The sequence below is a fragment of the Ochlerotatus camptorhynchus genome, unplaced genomic scaffold, assembly GCF_037179485.1.
Source record: "Ochlerotatus camptorhynchus isolate MF236.1 unplaced genomic scaffold, CSIRO-AGI_Acam_v1.1 ptg000231l, whole genome shotgun sequence".
NCBI classification, from domain to species: Eukaryota; Metazoa; Arthropoda; class Insecta; order Diptera; family Culicidae; genus Ochlerotatus; species Ochlerotatus camptorhynchus.
Genome location: NW_027040721.1, coordinates 1,282,414 through 1,302,156, shown reverse-complemented (window position 1 = coordinate 1,302,156; position 19,743 = coordinate 1,282,414). Strand labels below are relative to the sequence as shown.

General features: G+C 45.0%; 1 protein-coding gene across 4 annotated transcripts in view; it reads left to right on the top strand.

Moving 5' to 3' along the window:
- The window catches only part of side (sidestep), a 671,279-nt gene that overhangs the window by 617,195 nt on the left and 34,341 nt on the right, over positions 1–19,743 (top strand). For all 4 annotated transcript variants that reach the window (XM_065225556.1, XM_065225558.1, XM_065225557.1 and 1 more), the window contains one exon: positions 17,943–18,109. In XM_065225556.1, the coding sequence (XP_065081628.1) occupies positions 17,943–18,109 (167 nt within the window). The remainder of the gene's footprint in view (positions 1–17,942; positions 18,110–19,743) is intronic.

The following is a 19,743-nucleotide window of genomic DNA, read 5'->3' as shown; positions in this document are numbered from 1 at the left end:
CCCAACAGTGGTGTTGATCGCCGAACAGACGAAGCTAGGTGAGCCCCGGGGGTAGGTGGAGTTGGAAGGCGCATCACTGGATGAAACGCCACCACAATTGTGCTGGAGCGACTAGATCCGCTTCGAAGGGAGGCGATGTCATCCTTCTGCTGGGTAGTGCAGTTGCGACATACCCACACCTGGTCCGCGACACTATCATTCACTCCGGCGCAAATGTAATGGTGCCACCTGTCGCATTGGTCACACTGGACCATGTTTTCCGCGCGATCCGGTCGTTGACAACTTACGCAAGTGGACTCCTCGTCCATTAACGGTCCGACGGCTCTCGCTAACCTTGATTCGTTCATTTCGATCGTGTTCACTTGAATAACCTCAAATTTTGAAATTTTGGAAACGTCGGTTGACAGGGTGGCCAACTCATCGAATCCTGCATCGACAACCGAAGTCAAGCATAACTTCAGCTTAGTTATATTCAACTTCACATTATTTTCTTCAAGATGAGTTAGCAGTTTTGCAAGACATCTTATGATGTTGATGGTCCCACCTCTTACCCCTACAAAGGTTTGAGCTGGACGATTTATCTTTAAGATAATTGAATATGAAATTTTAACCAGGTTGGCAAACAAAATCGAACTGGTTTCAGTTACAGATATAAATTCCCTCTAGAGTTTACAGTTGCTTCACAGCGATATAAATGTGGAAAAGCTCAGGCGTCCACCTCTTAGTTCACCTTTTTGTCCACCTAAAATATTCATAAGTATTACAAGCAATCGAGTTAATGAACAATCAACAAAGCATCCTATTACACTATTGTTTTTCAAAAACGTATCTTGCGTGGTATCTCCAACTCCGTAAATCAACACATCATCAGTAATGAATTCAACTCCTTCCAAGTCCTGAATCATCTCCTGAAGCTTCACCTGGAAGATTTCCGGTGCAGGAGCAATGCCGAAGGGCAAAATAATCCAGCAATATCTTCCGAAGGGAGTCCAAAAAACGTTGTTAGACGACTGCTTGGTTGATCCAGAACCACATGCCAAAAAACCCTTTTATTTGGCATTTGGCCGTTTCAGCGCCTTGTTTAGGGGTATTGGATCCAAACAGATTATGATCTGTTTCCTTACCACCTAGCTTCACAAGAACTTTATTGCTGACCCATTCCTTACCACCTAGCTTCACAAGAACTTTATTGCTGACCCATTCCGTATGCTGCTGCTCTTTCACAATTAATCCGTCCTTCTCCAACTTCTTTAAGGTAAAACAGCAAAAAAGGTTATCTTCCATTTAATTCCACTTAATTAATTTTGGTATCCATGACAGATACGTATTTCGACTACAATGTGCAGTCTTCATCAGTGTCATTCCCACTAAAGAACTTATCAAAATCTAACCCCCTTAAGTACTATCTGTCATGGATACCAAAATTAATTAAGTGGAATTAAATGGAAGATAACCTTTTTTGCTGTTTTATTTAGCATTCCGCTAACAACCCAATTTCATTACTTCATTCTTTAAGGTGTTTCCCTGTAGAGTCCTTTTACTTATCACACTTCGCAATTTTAAGAGCACACAACTCGAGATCTACAAAGTTTGTAAATCTGTAAATCAAAAGTTGCTTGTTTCTCCGCAGCAAAAACAGGTAGCAGTTTCAGCTACGTGCATTCACAATAACCTTAATTTTTTGGCTTGTGAAAATGCGAAGTGTAATGCTAAAAACAAGGGACAGCCCATTGGGGTTGTACGCTACGTGGTATTATATTTTTTTTTGTTTATTAATTTATTTGGTAAGGCTCAACCGAATTAACTTTACAGAGCCGAGGATTCTTGGTCACATACAAAACATCTTAAAAATATAGTCAAAAGGTGCAACACAATAAACACTTTATCTTCCGCTATCCAAAAAGCCTCCTCCATCAGAACTGGAGCCGCTTCCAGTAGTTTCATTGTATGGCAAATTGTTGTATGCCAACGAGGGTCAGAGCGCGTCCATTGCAGCAATGGACACAAAACGTGGTCAGCACTCACACACTCATCACGAAACGGTTGCTTTCCAAAGTCGACGACGAATCGACCGAAAGAACTGCTGATGAAGAACAATGAGGAGGACCACACAATGGTTGCTGCCGAAAAAACAGACGATCGCGTGGCACACATCGAGAGTGGCCTGCTTTTGTCGACAGCCGAGTGAACACTGAACGTGGTAGGGTTACGGTATGTAATGTGGGTCTAGTCCTTTCATTCGGCCTATCACGCAAATAAATAATTAATTAAGGAATATTACACAAAAAATAAGGAAAATATTGATCACTGATGGTTGATAAATGTGTACCACACACAAATCAATTTATATCACAACATTTCAATACATTTTCAGCTCTCGTAAGTAATAAAACTGGTTGAGAATATCACAATGTTCGGAGTTTTTAGCCGCCATGACTTATAAGGTTAAGATGGGAAGGTTGACTGACGATCATCAAATGGCCTGATTATGGCATTTATTGATTGGAATTACCTGATAATACACACTAGACGTAAAACTTACAGTTGCTGTTTGAATATTTTATGTTTATTTTAATTGTTTAACAACGTTTTCACAAGTAAAACATGGACCCAACTTTAGGGACACATTTCTTTTCTATGTTCCTAACTATGGCCCATGAAATTCATTTGACAGCATATAGCAATAAGAGTAACGTCAACAATGTTGTTTTGCATTTGGATGATAAGGAACGAACAGGAAGGGAGATTTTTTCTGCCAAACCTGTATAATGAACATCACAATGTTCTGATTTAGATATTCTGCGGTCAAAAGACGATAAGCGAAATTTTTAATTTTTAATTTTTAAATTGAGTGATTTAATGTAGTTTTCGTAAAATTTTCTCTAAGAAATGTTTTGAGGAATGAAGAGCATTAAGTTAACAGTGATAGTGATAAAAAAAAATACATCAGAAAACGTTACCAAGAGCGTTTTTTTGAGGATCAAACAAGATAGGACGAAGTTGCATCCATAAATAGACCCAATTTGGGGACAATAGACCCATATTACATACATTTCCCTCGTGAGTTATTGTCTTAAAAAAAGTAAGTTTTTCAACTTTTCGTGGTTTCTGATAGCAAACGACATGATAAGCATATCTAAGCATACCATTTAGCAGTAGAATATCGTTTGCAGGTAAATTCATTGATGAGTTATGATTAAAAACGTAATCGATGGCTGCATATTAGACCGAGGTTAGGGACGTATACCCTATTATATAATAAATATTTTTGTTAACTGCAGCAGGAGCTTGTATTGAGTGTAGGAATAGGAATTTTAGCGGGGTTCTCTCTGTTTATACTCTTTAGTATGACTATGATTGCACTGAAAAGAACCTTTTGATATGAATTTTAGTTGGGACATGTTCAGAAAATTAACTCTTTTGGAAAATTTTGGTGGCCCTGAAAAGGACCGATGGTAGTACAGGCTTAAAGCCTTTGGAAGATGATGATGACGTATAGGCAACTGCGTGTTCTTGAAGTTCGTCGAGATCATGAAGAAATATTTGCACCTGGACATGGCTTCAAATTCTTCGGAGGCAACTAGTGTTGATGGATCATGCGTGGACTTAATTTCCGTTCGCAACGTTCGCCTTGACAGTAAAAAGTATAACTCTTACACTTTAAACCATCGCCCAATATTGTCACTTTTCGAGTTGTAGATGCTGCGTTCATCAGAACTCATCTGACAAATCAAACGGTCCTTTTCAGGGTCACAAAAATTTTCTGGCTTAAGAATTAATTTGAATTTCTATCTTCTCAATGTAATTCTTCAATGTATTACGTGTAAATATTTACATCATTGACAAATCTCAGGTATTCATGACTTTTAGATCTTTGAAAACAACGCGAATGAAGAATCTGTCATGATGGCTTGGTCATGATGGATCTGTCAAAAAATGTAAATATTTATGCTGTATGCAGCAAAGAATAGGCAGTCCATATACATTTGTCTAAGTGATTTAATTGCTTTCTTCATCTTTAGGCATGGACAAAATTCAAAATTTGTTTTACAGAATTAGTCCTAGACTTAGTACACGGTCGACCACCTTGGTGGGATTGGTTCGTTTTGTTTTTAGAATTTGAAGAGAAACTACTTAATACTACTATTTACAAATTAAAACTAACCTACTCTACTATATACACTTAACCTGCTATGTACAAATTGCTTATTAAAGCATTTTCAGAAAGATTGCATTTTTGGATAAATTTGGTTGTCATATCCTCAATTTTGGAATCTACTTTGGGAATGTCTGCCTCTTGAGGGAGATCTGCTATTCTTGTGTCGAATGGACGATCTAGGATCATCCTCAACACTCTATTCTGTGCAACCTGGATTTTGTTCCTGTGGGTCTGAGCGCACGATTCCCACACCGGGGCGGCATAGAAGATCGCAGGGGCTATGATCTGTTTGTAAACAGCCAGTTTGTTTTGCCTTGAGAGGCGGGATCTGCGGCAAATGAGCGGATACAAACACCTAACCAAGGCGGAGCACTTAACTAGGGTTTTCTCTATGTGCGAGCGGAACAGGAGCTTCTCATCGAACAACATCCCGAGATAAGTAACATCAGTGGACCACTCGACCCTTGTACCATCCATTATTACGGTACAGGAGGGAGACGGTTTAAGTTTTGGTGATTGTCTGTGAAGGAACATGATCGCTTGGGTTTTCGAGGCGTTGATTTTGATTTTCCACGAGGTGGCATAATGAGTAAAGGTGTCAAGGCATCGTTGCAGCTTGTTCGTAATTTCACGTTGCATCCTACCCTTGACGGCTATCGCGGTGTCATCTGCGAACAGAAAGAACACGCAACCGTCTCCTAGAGGAGGGATGTCCGACGTGTAGATGCTGTAAAGCAGTGGTCCCAGCAGACTCCCTTGCGGAACACCTGCTGGGATCGGAAATTGTCCCGAAAGGGAACTATTCAACGACACCCTGAACGACCTTTGCTGGAGATAGTTACGGGTGATTTTCACAAGGTATGGTGGAAAGTTGGAGTTACAAAGCTTGTAAGTAAGTCCGTCGTGCCAGACATTGTCAAACGCCTTTTCGACGTCTAACAAGGTCATGGCTGTGGACTTGGATACAGCTTTGTTACTTCGGATGTTATTCATCAACCGCACTAGCTGATGATTGGTGGAATGCCCCTTACGGAACCCGAACTGTTCCGGAAGAAGAATGTTATGTTCCTCCACAAACTTGTTCAGTCGGCTGTGGATCAATTTTTCGAACAGCTTGCTCAGCGCTGAGAGCAGGCTAATCGGTCTGTAGCTTGACGGTAGTGAAGGGTCTTTCCCAGGTTTGCGGATCGGGATGATTTTTGCCACCTTCCAGATGCTTGGAAAGTAGTGCAGCTCCAGGCACCTGTTGAGGATGGCAGCCAGCAGCGAGTGCACCCTCGCGCTGAGATTTTTCAATTCTAGGTTGAATATTCCGTCAAACCCAGGAGCCTTCATGTTCTTACTGTATTTCAGCGCTGAGCAAATTTGTTCCTCTGTAATCCGTTCTTCTGGAGGGACGGCACAAGGGGAGGCATCTAACGTCTGGACGCACTGCGCAACCTGGTTCTCGAGTGGACTTGGGATTTTAGAGCCAAGCAAATGCGACTGGGCAATGTGCTCCCCAATCGCATTGGCCTTCTCTTCGTTGGTGATAAGCCGTTCGTCATTGACTCTAAGTGGTGGAATGGGCTTGGGGTGAGACTTCAGCACCTTGGCAACCTTCCAGAATTGTCTGGAACGGTCGTCCAGGTTCTGAACGAGCCGCCTGAAACTCTCGTTCCGGATTGAGACCATTCTGGAAGCGATCTGCCGATTCAGATCAGTGCAGATATTTACGCTGCAGATCCCCAGTCCGCTGAAACTGGCGTCTACGAACATTTCTGAGCCGAATCAAGAGTTTGGTGTGGGAATCAATTGCTTGAAACTTACCCCTCACAGGAACTCGTCGAACGCACTCTTCGGATATGGCTTGATGGAGACCCTCCAGAGCCCGGTCGATGTCCTCCACTGTATCGAGCTGTGGGTTGTCGTCGATGTGGCGGTCGACCACGTGCCGAAACTGGACCCAGTTGACTAGATAGTAGTCCTTCCGCAGGCACGGTGCAGGGGCCACGTTGTAGCCCAGCTCGGTCAGCACCGGTTGGTGGTCCAAACTCAGGTCGTTGACGGCAACCGGCTTGGCTAATCTGGTGTTTGCCAAGAACAGGTCCAGCGTCGATGGGTTGCCCGTCGGTGATGTGAAGGTTGGTTCGTCCGGAAACCAGACGGAATAGAGACCATGCTGGGAATGGTCGAATAGCAGGCGGCCGTTCTGGTTCTGCTGGTAGTTCCGCCAGGCCTCGTGCCGGGCGTTCAGGTCCCCTCCGATTACGAAGCGGGCATTGGTGCGGGTTATGATGGCAAGGTCGTTCTTGAACTGCTGTGCTGTACCATTGCTAACGGTACATTGCCGGGGGCAGTAGGCGGCGATGAACCGGACGTTTCCGGTCGATGTTTCCACCTCTACGCCTACGGCCTCGATGATGGAAGTGCGGTAGTGGGGTAGGGTGCAGTACTTGATGCCTTTCTTGATGATGACCGTGACACCCCCCCCCCCCCCCCTGGAGCTGGTGCGATCAAGCCGGACAATGCTGTGGTCGGTCAGCCAGAAGCTGTCACCGGTCTTGAGGTTGGTCTCTGTGAGAAGGCCCACGTCGATGTCGTGCTTGCGGAGGAAGTCTGCAAACTCAATGTTTTTCGCCCCTACGGAGCGAGCGTTCCAGTTGGCGATCTTTATGGCTTCACGGTCCATAATTAGCGACGAAGGAGATGATAGCTTGAAGCTATTGTTTTCTTGTAGCGCAGGTGCGCTTGATGATGATGGCCTGGGCGGAGAATCGTCTGTAGCTTCGCCGGTTGTACCGGCCAATCCCGGAGCAGGGGGATCCGTCGATGGCCCGGAGGCTTGACCGGGGACTGCAGCGGTAGCCGACTGGGCAGCAGCCAACTGTTGGTTGAGCGGGAGCGGCGGCAACACTGGAATTGGCCGTGGTTGGACCGGTGATAACGGAGGAAAGTTCTACGCGTTGTTTTCCGGGACCTTCTTGCGACCGGGCTGGTTGTTGGACGAGGCCTTCTTCCGGATCTCGGCGTATTCGGCCCGCTTCGGACAGGCCTTACTCGTGGCCTTGTGGGCGGCACCGCAGTTGGCGCATGTGGGAGCGGCTTCCTCGATGCTGTCGCAGTCGTCGATCTTGTGGTTTTTGCCGCATTTGATGCAGCGGCTGGCCATGCGGCAGTTCCTGGTGCCGTGCCCGAACAATAGGCAGTTCGAGCACTGAGTGACGCCACGGTGGGTCGGCTTATACCGCTCCCACTTCACTACGATGTGGAACAGTGTGCGTTTCGTCTGGAGATCCTTCACGGTTGTGGAGTTCTTCTCCAGATGGACCAGGTAGAGCTGGTCACGATACTTGATGGCCTTGCTGCGGGTCATCTTGTGGATTTCGACCGGCTTGAGGCCGTTCGCCTTAATTTCGTCCATTAAGGTGGTGGTGTCCATGTCGTGGAGCCCGTGCAGCACCACTTTAAGCGGCTTGGTGGCCTCGACGTCGTGGGAGAAGTACTCCAGCTTCATCCTGTCCAAGAGGGCCTGGACTGTGTTGTAGTGTTTTTCAGCCGGGACCATCAGTTTGTAGCCTTCCGTGCACCGTTGAATGGTGCAGCGAAGGCCCTGCTTAATGTAGAAATCCAGCTGCTCCCATAGCCCGGGAGGGAAGCCCTTCACATAGAAGGGTGGCAACTTCACTTTTTTCGGCACCGCCTCAGGGTCCGACTGCGGCTGGGCTCCGTTCTGCAGGGCGGAGAACGGATTGTTGCTCAGCAGCTTTTTTGCTACCGATGCGGTGGTGCTACTGTCTTTAGGTCTGGGTCGTTTAGTTCCGGGAGGCCCCGGCTGCGGGTTCGCAACGCCCGTCGGGACGGGCAATGGGGTTTTCTTCTGCTTCTTCTGGGCTGGCTCGGTGGTCGCGTCGTCTCCTGGGAGAGGTTGTTTTGCCGGTAAACCGGCACTCGCGTTACCGCGCGATTTCTTACTCATGGCTGGGTCAGCGATAAACGATACGCGTGAACAGGCCCGGTATATATACACACTCGCGACCCGACCAAACACCAATCACACGCGCCGTCGTAAGGAAAAAATATTCTTCTTCTTCTTTGCATGGAATGTTCTAGAAACAAATTGTGTCGTAGGAAATTTCAGTTCTCGCTGGGAGCGTTTGATCGCGGACAACAATATTGCAATGTTTTATGCAAATCGGAAGGTCTAGTTTTTCCTTTTCATCATGTGCTGTGGAACTGATTAGGAGCAAAACAAAACTGCACGGGGAAGCATTTCTTCATTCATTTAATTTTTATGTTCTTCTTCATTTGAACAAATAACGAAAAAAAATAACGAAAGCGAAATAATCAATCGAGTCAAATAGCGTGCGATGTGCTTCGATACAGTGGTGCCGGTGGTGTAGTGGTAAGCGTGATTACCTCTCACATCAGCAGGCCTGGGTTCAATCCCAGTCGGCGCCGCCGGGATGTACTGAGGCATAACATCTCTGATCACGTCTTTCTTCGGAAGGGAAGTAAAGCCGTTGGTCCCCGGTTCGTGAGTTGATGAGTCGATAGGTAGGGTCCAGGTGTGGGAGCTGCCTCCCTGGCATCGGTAGCATTGGTGCTCAGCACGGAAAACAAGATCGTCGGATAACAAATCCAGGAAAAAAAATGTGCTTCGATACATGTCAGAATCACGACACGATTTGCAAGCAAGCGATCAAACATAGAGTGGACACACATTTTGAGTACTCCAAATCAGTGTTAGGAGATTTATTTAAATCTAATCTCGGGAAATCCTTCAAGGCTACAATCACCCCTATACACCCTACCAATGGTGATAAAAGATAACTACACGGGATTCAAGAGGCTAGCCAGGCATTGCTGTACAAGAACTATAGAGATTCTTATGCCAATACTTCCGGATTTAAGAGGCAGCTTGAGAAGATATAAAGCGCTTCTCATAGCAATAGACTTGAAGTGTTACTCAGCAGCGCTTAAGCTCCCAGAACTTGTTTTAGAATCCTCTCATCCTCATCCTGCAAGCTTATCACCTTCGAAAGATTGAAACAGATTAGTACTCAACATTGGAACCACTAGAATACTGCTTTTCAATCTAGATTCAACAATGGACACAAGGCAACCATTCAATTTAGGAACTACCGAGCTTGCCTAGTTAGTGTTGTTCCATCGCAATAAAACGAGCTCCACTAAACTCAAAATTGTGACCATTATATTGGGAAACACGGCCCAATTATCCCGTTTTATCCCGTAAACTTGACGATGAACCCACCTTTCTCATAGAAAACACACACACATACATGTGCATTCAACATGCTCGAAATAATTGGCCACCCACCTTCAAGTCAAGTTCAATTTGCCTCAAATTCAAGCACATTCACACAACGATCTAATGGGATACGGATCCATTCAGATACATTTGGCCATTCACTGAGTTCCACACAAAGCTCCTTTTTCCTAGGAATAAAAAAAAACTCACAAAAGACCGGATCACTCCACCAGAAATCACCTTCTGATTCCCAATTTCTCCACCTCGATCCATTTAGCAGAGGGAGAGAGAGAGAAAAATCCCAGGAAAGCATCCCCAACCCCGTTCACCCCGTTCGGTCCTCTACCGCAGGAAACCATTCAACCCTATCCCTTTACTGATAGGGGAAAAAAATTGTATATGTATGCAGAATGGCAAAACCCCAACCCCCGGGACGAGGGAATGAATGGAAGCGGGCGTTGATTGGCGTTGTAAAGAATGTTCAAATTATTGAAATTTGACTGTAACATTCGTTTACCCTTCAGTTTCTCTTATGCCATTCACTGACGGACTGTTCAGTGTGCATTCAAAAAAAAAAAAAAAAAATGAGGGAGTCCATCCGAAACGACGCCACATTAAAGGTCTCCTCTCGGTTTCATCCGTTCGTTCGTGTGGTTGGGATGTGGATGGACAGACAGCTGGATGAAATGGGCTTTGGGTTGCGAAACCCGATGAAATTGCGTCAGTGGATCGTATTTCGCAACGGGATCTTTGTTCCGGTCAGCCGGGCAATGGTGGCGACTTTTGTGGGGGCATGTCGCTTGGATGAATAGATTTGTTCGATCTGCAAAACGCTTTGGAGCGTTGTTAACGGTTTGACCTTCAGGGTCGCATTTTTGAGTAAAGCCTCGAGGTGGGTCTTGTACGATTTGATGGTTGCTTCCCGCAGGTCATCTACTGGTCTTTGAGCTGCTTGGTTAGTTCTGCCATTTCCCGAGCAGCAGCAAGCGTTGATTTTCCTCAAGGGGTGATAAAGCGTCTAACGGAGATCTGCATCAACGGCCAGGTCCTTACGGTCAGCAGGAAAGGGAAGAGATGGAAGACATTTTAAGGAAGGGTAAATAGATCAGGATTCACTTATTAAAGGGGCCCTCTTCTAGTTAGCAAGCAAAAACGGTCACCATTAGGCCACCAAACCTCCTCCATCACAACAAACCACGGTGATCAACAATGTTTTCGAATCCGGATCATGTAGACGTCGTATTTAAAGTTTAAAAAATTGCACCAGTCCAAACGAGTTCGAACTGTGTTTTATTTTTTGCGTTTGAGCAGTTCCATGCCCTATAGCAAAACGAAATTCAATTTTTGACTCGGCCTTCTCCGATTTGTATGAAACTCTGAATAATTATTTGTTATGGGCAATGTTGGAAAATTTCGCGATATGTAACCAAGGGAAAACTTCGTGAGTCATAGTGAGTAATCGCGAACTTCTTCATCACTAGCTGTGGACAATCAATCATATTTGTGCCTAAGTTCGACCATTTTGAATCTTGCATTTACTTTTTCAAAATGGCTTATTCGACATGTATCGATAATTCGTTGCACGAAAACTTCTCTAAATGACGTGTGGTGAACTTCAAGGAAGTTAAATTAGCTTACAGAGTTAGTTTGCGATGTCTCGAACTAAGCAGTTCCATTGAGTGTGGGAAAATTAACTTTACCGAAGCTGAGAACTTCAGTACAGTTACGTGAATGTCATAGAATATGTGGAAACTTGAGGGAAGTTCGAACAACTGTAGGAAACATAAGAGAACTTTAGGGTAGCTCTTTTAACTTTACGATAATTTATGGAACTTTAATGAAGCTTCGAAAATTAGTTCCGAGAATTTATGGGAAATTTTTTTGAATAGAAGAAAAAAAAGAATAAACATAAGGAGAGTTCCCAGAACTTCTGGAAAAGTTTAGAGAACTTTCCAGATCTTCAAGTTGGTTCCATTAGCTTCAGGAAAACAGCAGCAACTTTAAAAATTTATGTGAATTTCAAGGATATTAGGAGAACTTCCAGGAAGTCAAGAAAACTGCACAGATGTTCAGACAACTTGAGGAAAATTGTAAAAACTGTTAGAAAGTTCAAGAAGCCCAGGGAAGCTAGGTTTAGATATCTTCAGAAAAGCGCAGAGATTTTAAGGGCAGATCAAATAACTTCAGGAATATTCCGAGATTTTTTGCCAAGTCCAGACTCTTAGCAAGGTTAGTAATCTGTAAGAGCAAGATTGGAAAAAATCAGGTCAGTTCCAAGAATGTCTGGAAAATTTCGATAATCTTTAAGATGTTCCGGGAATTCGGGGGATGTTCAGAGCTTCACTGCCGCTCATCGCAAGTTGGTCCTATTTACGTTTTCGTAAAAAATGAATGTTTTAGTGGAAATGGTTACTTATCACCTATATTTTCATAATACTGAATTAACACAACAACTTTGCTCTGAGAAAGTATGGAAAAACTGCCAAACTGGTCGTTCCATCACATAAAAATCAATGGCACAAAGAAAAATGCTTGCTGATTTGTGCTATGGGACAAACAAGCGGCAGTTCAGGAGAGTTACGTGAACTTCAGGAAAACTCCGAGAACACCAGAGAAGCCCAGAGAACCTCAGGGTACTTCTATTAACATCAATGGAAACATAGGACTTTTAAAGAAGTTCTGAATGAATCAGGAAATTTCTGAAAACTACAGCAAAGTTCTGAGAGTCTTTGAAAAATTGCAGAATCTTCGCGTAACTTCCGTGAACATCGGGAAAATGCGAAAACATTTTAAGGGAAGTTCCGATAACTGCATGGCAGTTTCGGAAACTTTCGAAAAATTGCGAGAACTTCAGCGAAGATCAGAAAGCTTTAAGCTTTAAGTTACCTCTATGGTTTTACTATCGAGTGTGGAAAGAGTGAAATACTTTGCGCAATATCAATGATCTTCAGAGCACTTCCATTGACTTCAAAAAATTTCAAAAACTATCATAAAATTGAAGGAATCATGAAAAATAAGCAAAAATTTCTGAAAATTTCTAGAATGTGGTTGGAATAGGAAGTAATATCAAGAAAATTGCCAGAAAATTAAGGAAGTTCTGAGACAATTTAGTGAACTTCAGGAAAGTGGTGCTAGTAATGATAATGGTCTACCACTCATTCTAGCAAGGAAACTAGTCCGATAACTGTGAGCTCTCCTCACTGTTGAACTTGATCAAGTTTAATAACCTCTGACTGTTAGCAAATTGCTGTTTGAAGGGCCAAAAAATGAATGGATGGATTGATAGGAAATTCGCCTATTCATTTCCTTGGGACAGTTAAGAATCTCCTTCCAACAAGTTGATCAGCCAATTGGTCAGAAAACGAGCCATCCAACAGAAAGATGCCCCAATGTATGGGGAGAAGAGCCCGCTCTTTATCCACGAAATGTTAGCAACAGGGAGTTGATATCTTCACTCTTAAAGCTGATTTAACTATTTTGGTTTAACTTCATGAAAATAACGAACACTTCTCTAAAGTGTTCGTGGAATTTTAGGGATTTCCATAGAACACTAGATTCAGAAAATTTTAAGAAAACTTGCGGAACTTCAGCGAAGTCCATGGAACTAAGGAAATTCTTGGAAAACTTTGAGATCTTCAGGAAAGCTATAATAACTTCGGGAAAATTTAAAAAAACTACAGATTTGTTCAATGATCATCACATCAGACATATTTTAATTGAAGTCCCGTCAACTTCACGGCAGTTTCAAGTATGGTGGGAACTTCAGGGAATATCATTGCAGTTTCATTTTGTCTTCATGAGGATTGAAAGAAGTTTTGAAAAGTATTCAGGCCCAGTATTCCCAGACAACCAGAATGCACGTATATTCAAAGTTGTTTCTGTGATATACAAACATATATACAAACAATCAAATCGTATAGAATGCAAAAAAGGCCTTATACCTACAAAAGTGGAGGCCATATACGTGCTGTTCCGATGCAATGAACCATAACACATGCGGGAGGGAATCGCCGTGGAAAACGATCTTAGGATGACACTGGAAGTGCCCTTGACGATTCCCTTGGATGGACGGATCTTTGGTGGTGGACTGTATTTTCGGATGATCGGTTCGATGGAATTAACACTTTTGCTAAACTAACTTAACTACATTTATTGCTGTTTGCTCTAGTGTACACACTTTGAAGGTTGAATTAATACTGTTCGGTTTGTGCTGTTCTCCCTCGTACGAATCCCTACCATAGTATTGATCGTCGCTGTTCGTAGTGTTGCCGTAGAGATAGGATTGGGCGCTACCTCACTTCAGTCCTTCTGGGAACGGACGGAACATTCTCCCCCCGGTTGAGACATCGTATCAACAGCTTCAGGTGCCGATGAGGGGCAAACGTTGTCCTCGATTGGAAGTACGGAGACCTTGTTGATAGGACGACGGTACGTTGATCCGTTGGTGAACACATCGATGGCACGAACTAAACCGTCATCACCTGGATACACTGATGTAATTCGACCCAGCTTCCAACTGAGCGGAGGTTGAGTCTTGTCGTGGAGTACGACCACCATTCCAGGTCGAAGGTTTGGTGCCGTTCGTAGATTCTTCTTGCGTGGTTGGAGAGAATTGAGGTAATCCCTGGACCACGCTCGCCAAAAATGCTCACGCATCAGTTGAAGATGTTGCCATAGATCGAGTCGGTTAACGTTGATATCTTCCAGGGACGGCTCGGCTGGAGCGATCAGCGGACGACCTATAAGATAGTGAGCTGGCGTAATTACCTGTGGATCTGCAGGATCGCTGGACACGCTGTACAACGGACGCGAGTTTAGGATGGCCTCTATCTCCAGCAGGATGGTCGCCATTTCTTCAAATGTCAGCTTCACGTTGCGTACGACTCTCTTCAGGTGGGTTTTCGTCGCCTTAACCGCCGCTTCCCAGAAACCACCGAACTCTGGTGCGTCCGGCGGGATGAAATGCCACTGTATCTCACGTGCTTGGCAGAACTGTTGGATCTTCTTCGCAGTTTGTTGATCTTGGAATTGCCGATACAACTCGTGTAGTTCGTGGTTTGCTCCGTGGAAATTAGTTGCATTGTCCGAATGAATTTGTTGGACCATTCCTCTTCGACTGATGAATCTCTTCAACGACGCTAGGAAGGCATCCGACGACAGATCGGATACAACCTCCAAATGCACAGCCTTCGTCGTCATGCATACGTAGACTGCTACATACGCTTTCACGAGCTTCGGACGATGTGAACCTTGTTTCACCAGAAACGGACCGGCATAATCCACACCAGTCACTGCGAACGGAGGCGATGGTACGATTCTCGATGTCGGCAGATTTCCCATTAGCTGTTTGGTTTCATCAGGATTCGTGCGAAAACATTTCACACATGACCGTGTTACTTGTCGCACAGTAGACTTTGCGTTCAAAAGCCAGTACCTCTGTCGAATGATGTTGATCAAACCGGCTTGACCGATGTGAAGATGCTCTAAATGCAATGCACTAATCAACTTTCTCGTTACAGGATCCTTGTCGGGAAGAATGAGTTGATGCTTCGCTGCAAACGGCAGTTTCGAGCGATCCAATCGGCCTCCGACTCGCAGCAAGCCGTTTTCATACACCGGGCGCAGGTTGCCCAGACGTTTGCATGGTTGATTGGAGACCAGTCGTTGAATTTCATCACCAAGGTGCACTTGTTGAATCACCTTGACGATTGCTTCCGATGCTTGACGTAGCTCTTCGACAGTGAGATGGGCTTGCTTCACACGATCGGGTGACCGTGGCCTTCGGCAGTTGCTGACGAACCTCAACACGTAGCCCATGATGCGTTGAATTTTTCGAAAAGAGCTGTGTTTGAAGAAGAACGGAAAAGGCTCACAACTTACCGCAGAAGTTGCAACTAGGACCTTCAGCTCGGGAAGGTTGTTGTAGGGAATCTCTTCGGTGTCTTCACCGTCGTATTCGGATGCGGACAGGAACTTCGGACCATTCCACCAAAGGCTGTTCTGTCTCAAAGCTTCCGGCAGTTGGCCTCGAGAGACGATATCGGCGGGATTGCTAGCCGAACGAACATAATTCCATCGATACTCACTGGTTTCCGTTTGTATTACAACAATCCGATTCCTCACAAAAGTTTGAAGCTGATCCAAGGGTTTTTTGAGCCATGCTAGAACGATTGTACTGTCCGACCAAAGGACAACTTCTCGGAAAGACATCTGAAGCGCTGGAATCACTTGACCGACCAATTGCGTCAACAGAAGCGCAGCACAAAGTTCCTTTCGTGGAATGGAAAGATCGTGCAATGGAGCGACCTTTGACTTGCTGCACAGAAGACGTAACCTTGCGGATCCATTGGCGAAAATACTCCTCAAATAGACGCACGCACCGTACGCCACATTCGATGCATCAGCGTACCGGATACTATTGCTCACATGCAATTTGTGAGCGATAGTATCCGGGAACGTGACACACCTTGGAATGTGAATACGACCAAGCTCCGGTAGTGATGCTTGAAGCGTGGACCATTGTTCATGAGTGTCCTCGTCGATTGGATCGTCCCATCCTGCTGATGTCCTCCAAAGCTGCTGAACCAATAACTTCGCGGTGACGATCACTGGAGCGAACAATCCGAGTGGATCAAACAACTTTGCCACCTCGGAGTAAATGATGCGTTTTGTGGCTGGTTTATCGGCAGGTTGCGAAACGCTTGGTGGATTGGCAATCATGAAAATGTCGATGTTCGGATCCCAGAGCAATCCAAGTACCTTGATTACTTCGTTGGGTCCATACTCGTGTAACGGAACTTTCTTTTCTCGATCTGCAGGTGGTATGTGCTCGAGAAACTCATCCGAGTTGGAGCACCATTTGTGGATATGAAATCCACCTCTGGCAAGCAGGGCTTTCAGCTGACGTTGGCATTCGATGGCATCTTCGAGGGTGTTGGCTCCAGATAGAGCATCGTCGACGTAGAAGTCTTCTATCAGGATCCGAGCACCGATGGGAAACTCAGAACCTTCTTCCTGGGCAAGCTGCACCAAACACCTCGTTGCTTGGTATGGTGCACAAGCTGTACCGTACGTAACGGTATTCAATTCAAGTACCCTCAACGGATGCGATGGATCGGATCGCCAGAAGCATCGCAGGAACCGCCTGTCCAGTAGCGCCGTGAGCACTTGACGGTACATCTTGGCTACATCGGCTGAAAAAGCATATGGGTACTTACGGAATCGCAGCGTAATTGAGAATATTCCATTCTGCACTACTGGGCCGACTTGGAGCACCTCGTTGAGCGACAGCTTGGATGGTTCGGACTTGGCGCTAGCGTCGAATACCACTCGACACTTGGTGGTTGAGCTCGAAGGACGCAATTGCGCATGGCCGTTGCAATTAACACGCATGGTCGTGTTAAACAATAGATAGAGAAGAATCATTTAAGAAATGTATGTGACTTTCGCTACTCTTTGATGTGAAGAAGTTTTTGAAATAAAATATAACTATCTGCAGTAACCCAAAACCGGTTACCAATAGGCCATCGAGCCTCTCTCATCACTACAAAACCACTCTTACGACCGCTAAGAACACCTTTAGCGTGTGTTGGCAGCATCGGTTAAATTCAGTGACGCCCACGAAACAAAGGCATTAATTTAGAAAGGTCGAGCACGCGCCGATCAATCCGATCAAAAAGTCCCACCCAAATTGATTTCCTAAATTTTCCCATGCCCCCTGAACTGTGGAACAAACCACGGCGCCTTTGGTCTGCGAAATGAGGGAGGGGGGCCAACATAATGATATGCGTCATTTTCGTTTGGCACAATGTGGCAGTGGGAGACGGGGAAGGAGAAGCTGCGCTAGGGGGGGGGGACAAGACAGTGGCCCGGTAGTAGCTGATGGGCTCCACTTATTTGGAACGCCCGAAATGGAAAGAAAGAAGGGTTAATAATGCCGTTAGGGTCCGGTTTTCCCTTTTTGCATTATCTGATGCTATTTGAGTGGAAATATTTTCTTCCAAATCATTAGAATGTGACGGAGTTGGAATCGGTGGGGTTTTCGGGGGAAAACGTCTTTCCAGATAAGTGTTAACTTTCTGCAGTCAATGGTGCTTGTGACAGATTTATTATTGAAATATGTTTATAAATATTCGGATGGAGCAGATGATTTTGATTTTTCTTCTTTAGTTTGAACACCGATTTCTGTCCATGGCTTCAGGGCAAGTCGATTTCCCGAACATGATAGTAAAGGCCTTCCCAACTGGGTAAAGGCAACCGGCTGAGCTTTCTTTTCCTAGTCGTAGGAATCAACTTCGATTCCGTGAGACATGCCCATCGTCGTGTAATGAGGGTCGTCTCCGGATCGGTTGGTGTCATGCTTCATGCCAGATATCACGTATCCCCATTCCTAGCAGCAGCGGTCGCAGTTGACACTGTGTGCGTGTGATTGCAGACAGGGGATAAGATTTGCTCTCCTCTACAGCTCAATGTGAAATGAAAGTATCTCTAACTTTTTGCCTTTTTTTACTTGTGTTATCTCACCCGTTGCAGACCTGCCAGAACCGATGTGCCATCGATGTACGCCGAGGACGATGTGTTCGAGGACGAATTCCAGCGGCAACCGGGCGACCCCCGGTGCAGTCGAGCTTCCTCCACCCTGCGGAGTAGCCGCTATATCTCCGAGGGCTTTGTACAGTATTCGCAGCCTAGTCTTAATGGTGAGTAGTAGCTTCCTCTAATAGAATCAGCATTTTTTTCCTTACAATCTGACTAAGCACTTGAGTTTTTTTTGTTCTGATGGTGCCTACGATTCCAGTGTCCTGTCAGTGGCACTTTCCACGACCAGCAGCAGCAACAAAAGAGATGAATTATTGATCGAAACAAGCACAGCAGAGATACAAAAGATGGCTCCGGAGTTTTGCCGCTAAACCAATTAGAGAAGCATTTTTCTGCCATCCTTTCGGTGCTGAGCTCGCACTGACCATGTCATGCTCAGTGATCATCTACGTAGGGGGTGAAATTTTAGAATCAAGTCCCTCCCTTTCCCACAGCCTAGATCCATCCATGATCACGTTGTATTTGTTTCGAACAAATGCACTCAGACAATCAACCACACACACATACGTATACTTTAGCAAATGAAAACATTTTACATCCCGTGGTCTGTTCTATGTGAATTGTCCTGATCCTGGTCCTATGGGCTCCATCCAACCGAAAAAAAGAAATAGAAAATCCAGGTGGATATCAACAATGGAGCCAATTTCGATCCGTTCCGGTATGAAATGGAGCAACTAACGGCAGGCCCCCGTCGTCGTCGGTGCGTGTAAACTTCAGGAGGGGGGGGGGGGGGTTTGGCCGCAGGCACTGTAGTTCCTGTTTTGTTGCATAAAACATTGTATATCGTACCTTCAACAACACATGAATTGAATGGCAGCCAGTCACTCAGTCGACCAGGCTCCACACCGCCCGGAGGGGGACTCGTTTTGACAGAATGCACTACTTGGTCATTGTTCGGATTCAAGTTCTCTCCATGTGGCGGTACGCATTGAACAGAGTGGGGAAATCGATTCTCAAACCTGAATGGGTTCAATCGTTCAAAAAGTGCTGTAGTGCAATGCATATTGTTTCGAGATTGCTAGTTTCACTGTGGCACGTTAAATGCCCGTAAGGTGGGTAGAAACATTGATTCTGCATGATGCCGCTGTTAGTCAGTTGTTAGTGGTAGTGCGTCGTGTGGAATCGTGTGGCCTCCTGGAGGTTTTGCATTGAGGCATGTGATAATGGGTGGCGAATAAAAACGATGATCGATGTTCGCTGAATGCCATTCAGTTGATGGTCGTTGGGAATATAAGTTGTTAGTGGACATGAATCACGAATCAGTTGATGCCTTAGGGGGCTACCGCTGAACTCGAGTTCTGTGCTCAACGTAAAGGGGGATTATCTTAACAACCTGGTACTATTACCTGCCGACTAAAATGTCAACAGTACGAACCTTTACGGGTTCGAAAATTTAAACGCCAGATACAATCTCAAGGTATACACAACATGGAATTCCAAGGGATTCGCGAGATGAATTCAAAGGATATTAATTTTTGAGAATAATGGTGGGGTATATTCGCATTGCGTAGACTAGACTCAACTAGAGAAGAATTGTGGGCTAAATTAGCAGGAAATTCTAAGGACGATTCAAATGAACTACAAAAGAGAGTTCCAAAAGAATCGTCCAGAATGGTCCAGAATTTATTGTTTGTGGCTAAACCATTAGTTTTAGGCGAATAGTGTCTGAGGGAAAGTTTTTCATTTATTACAGTCAATCTTTAGATGTTCCAGACATTAGAGTGGTCCATGCCGT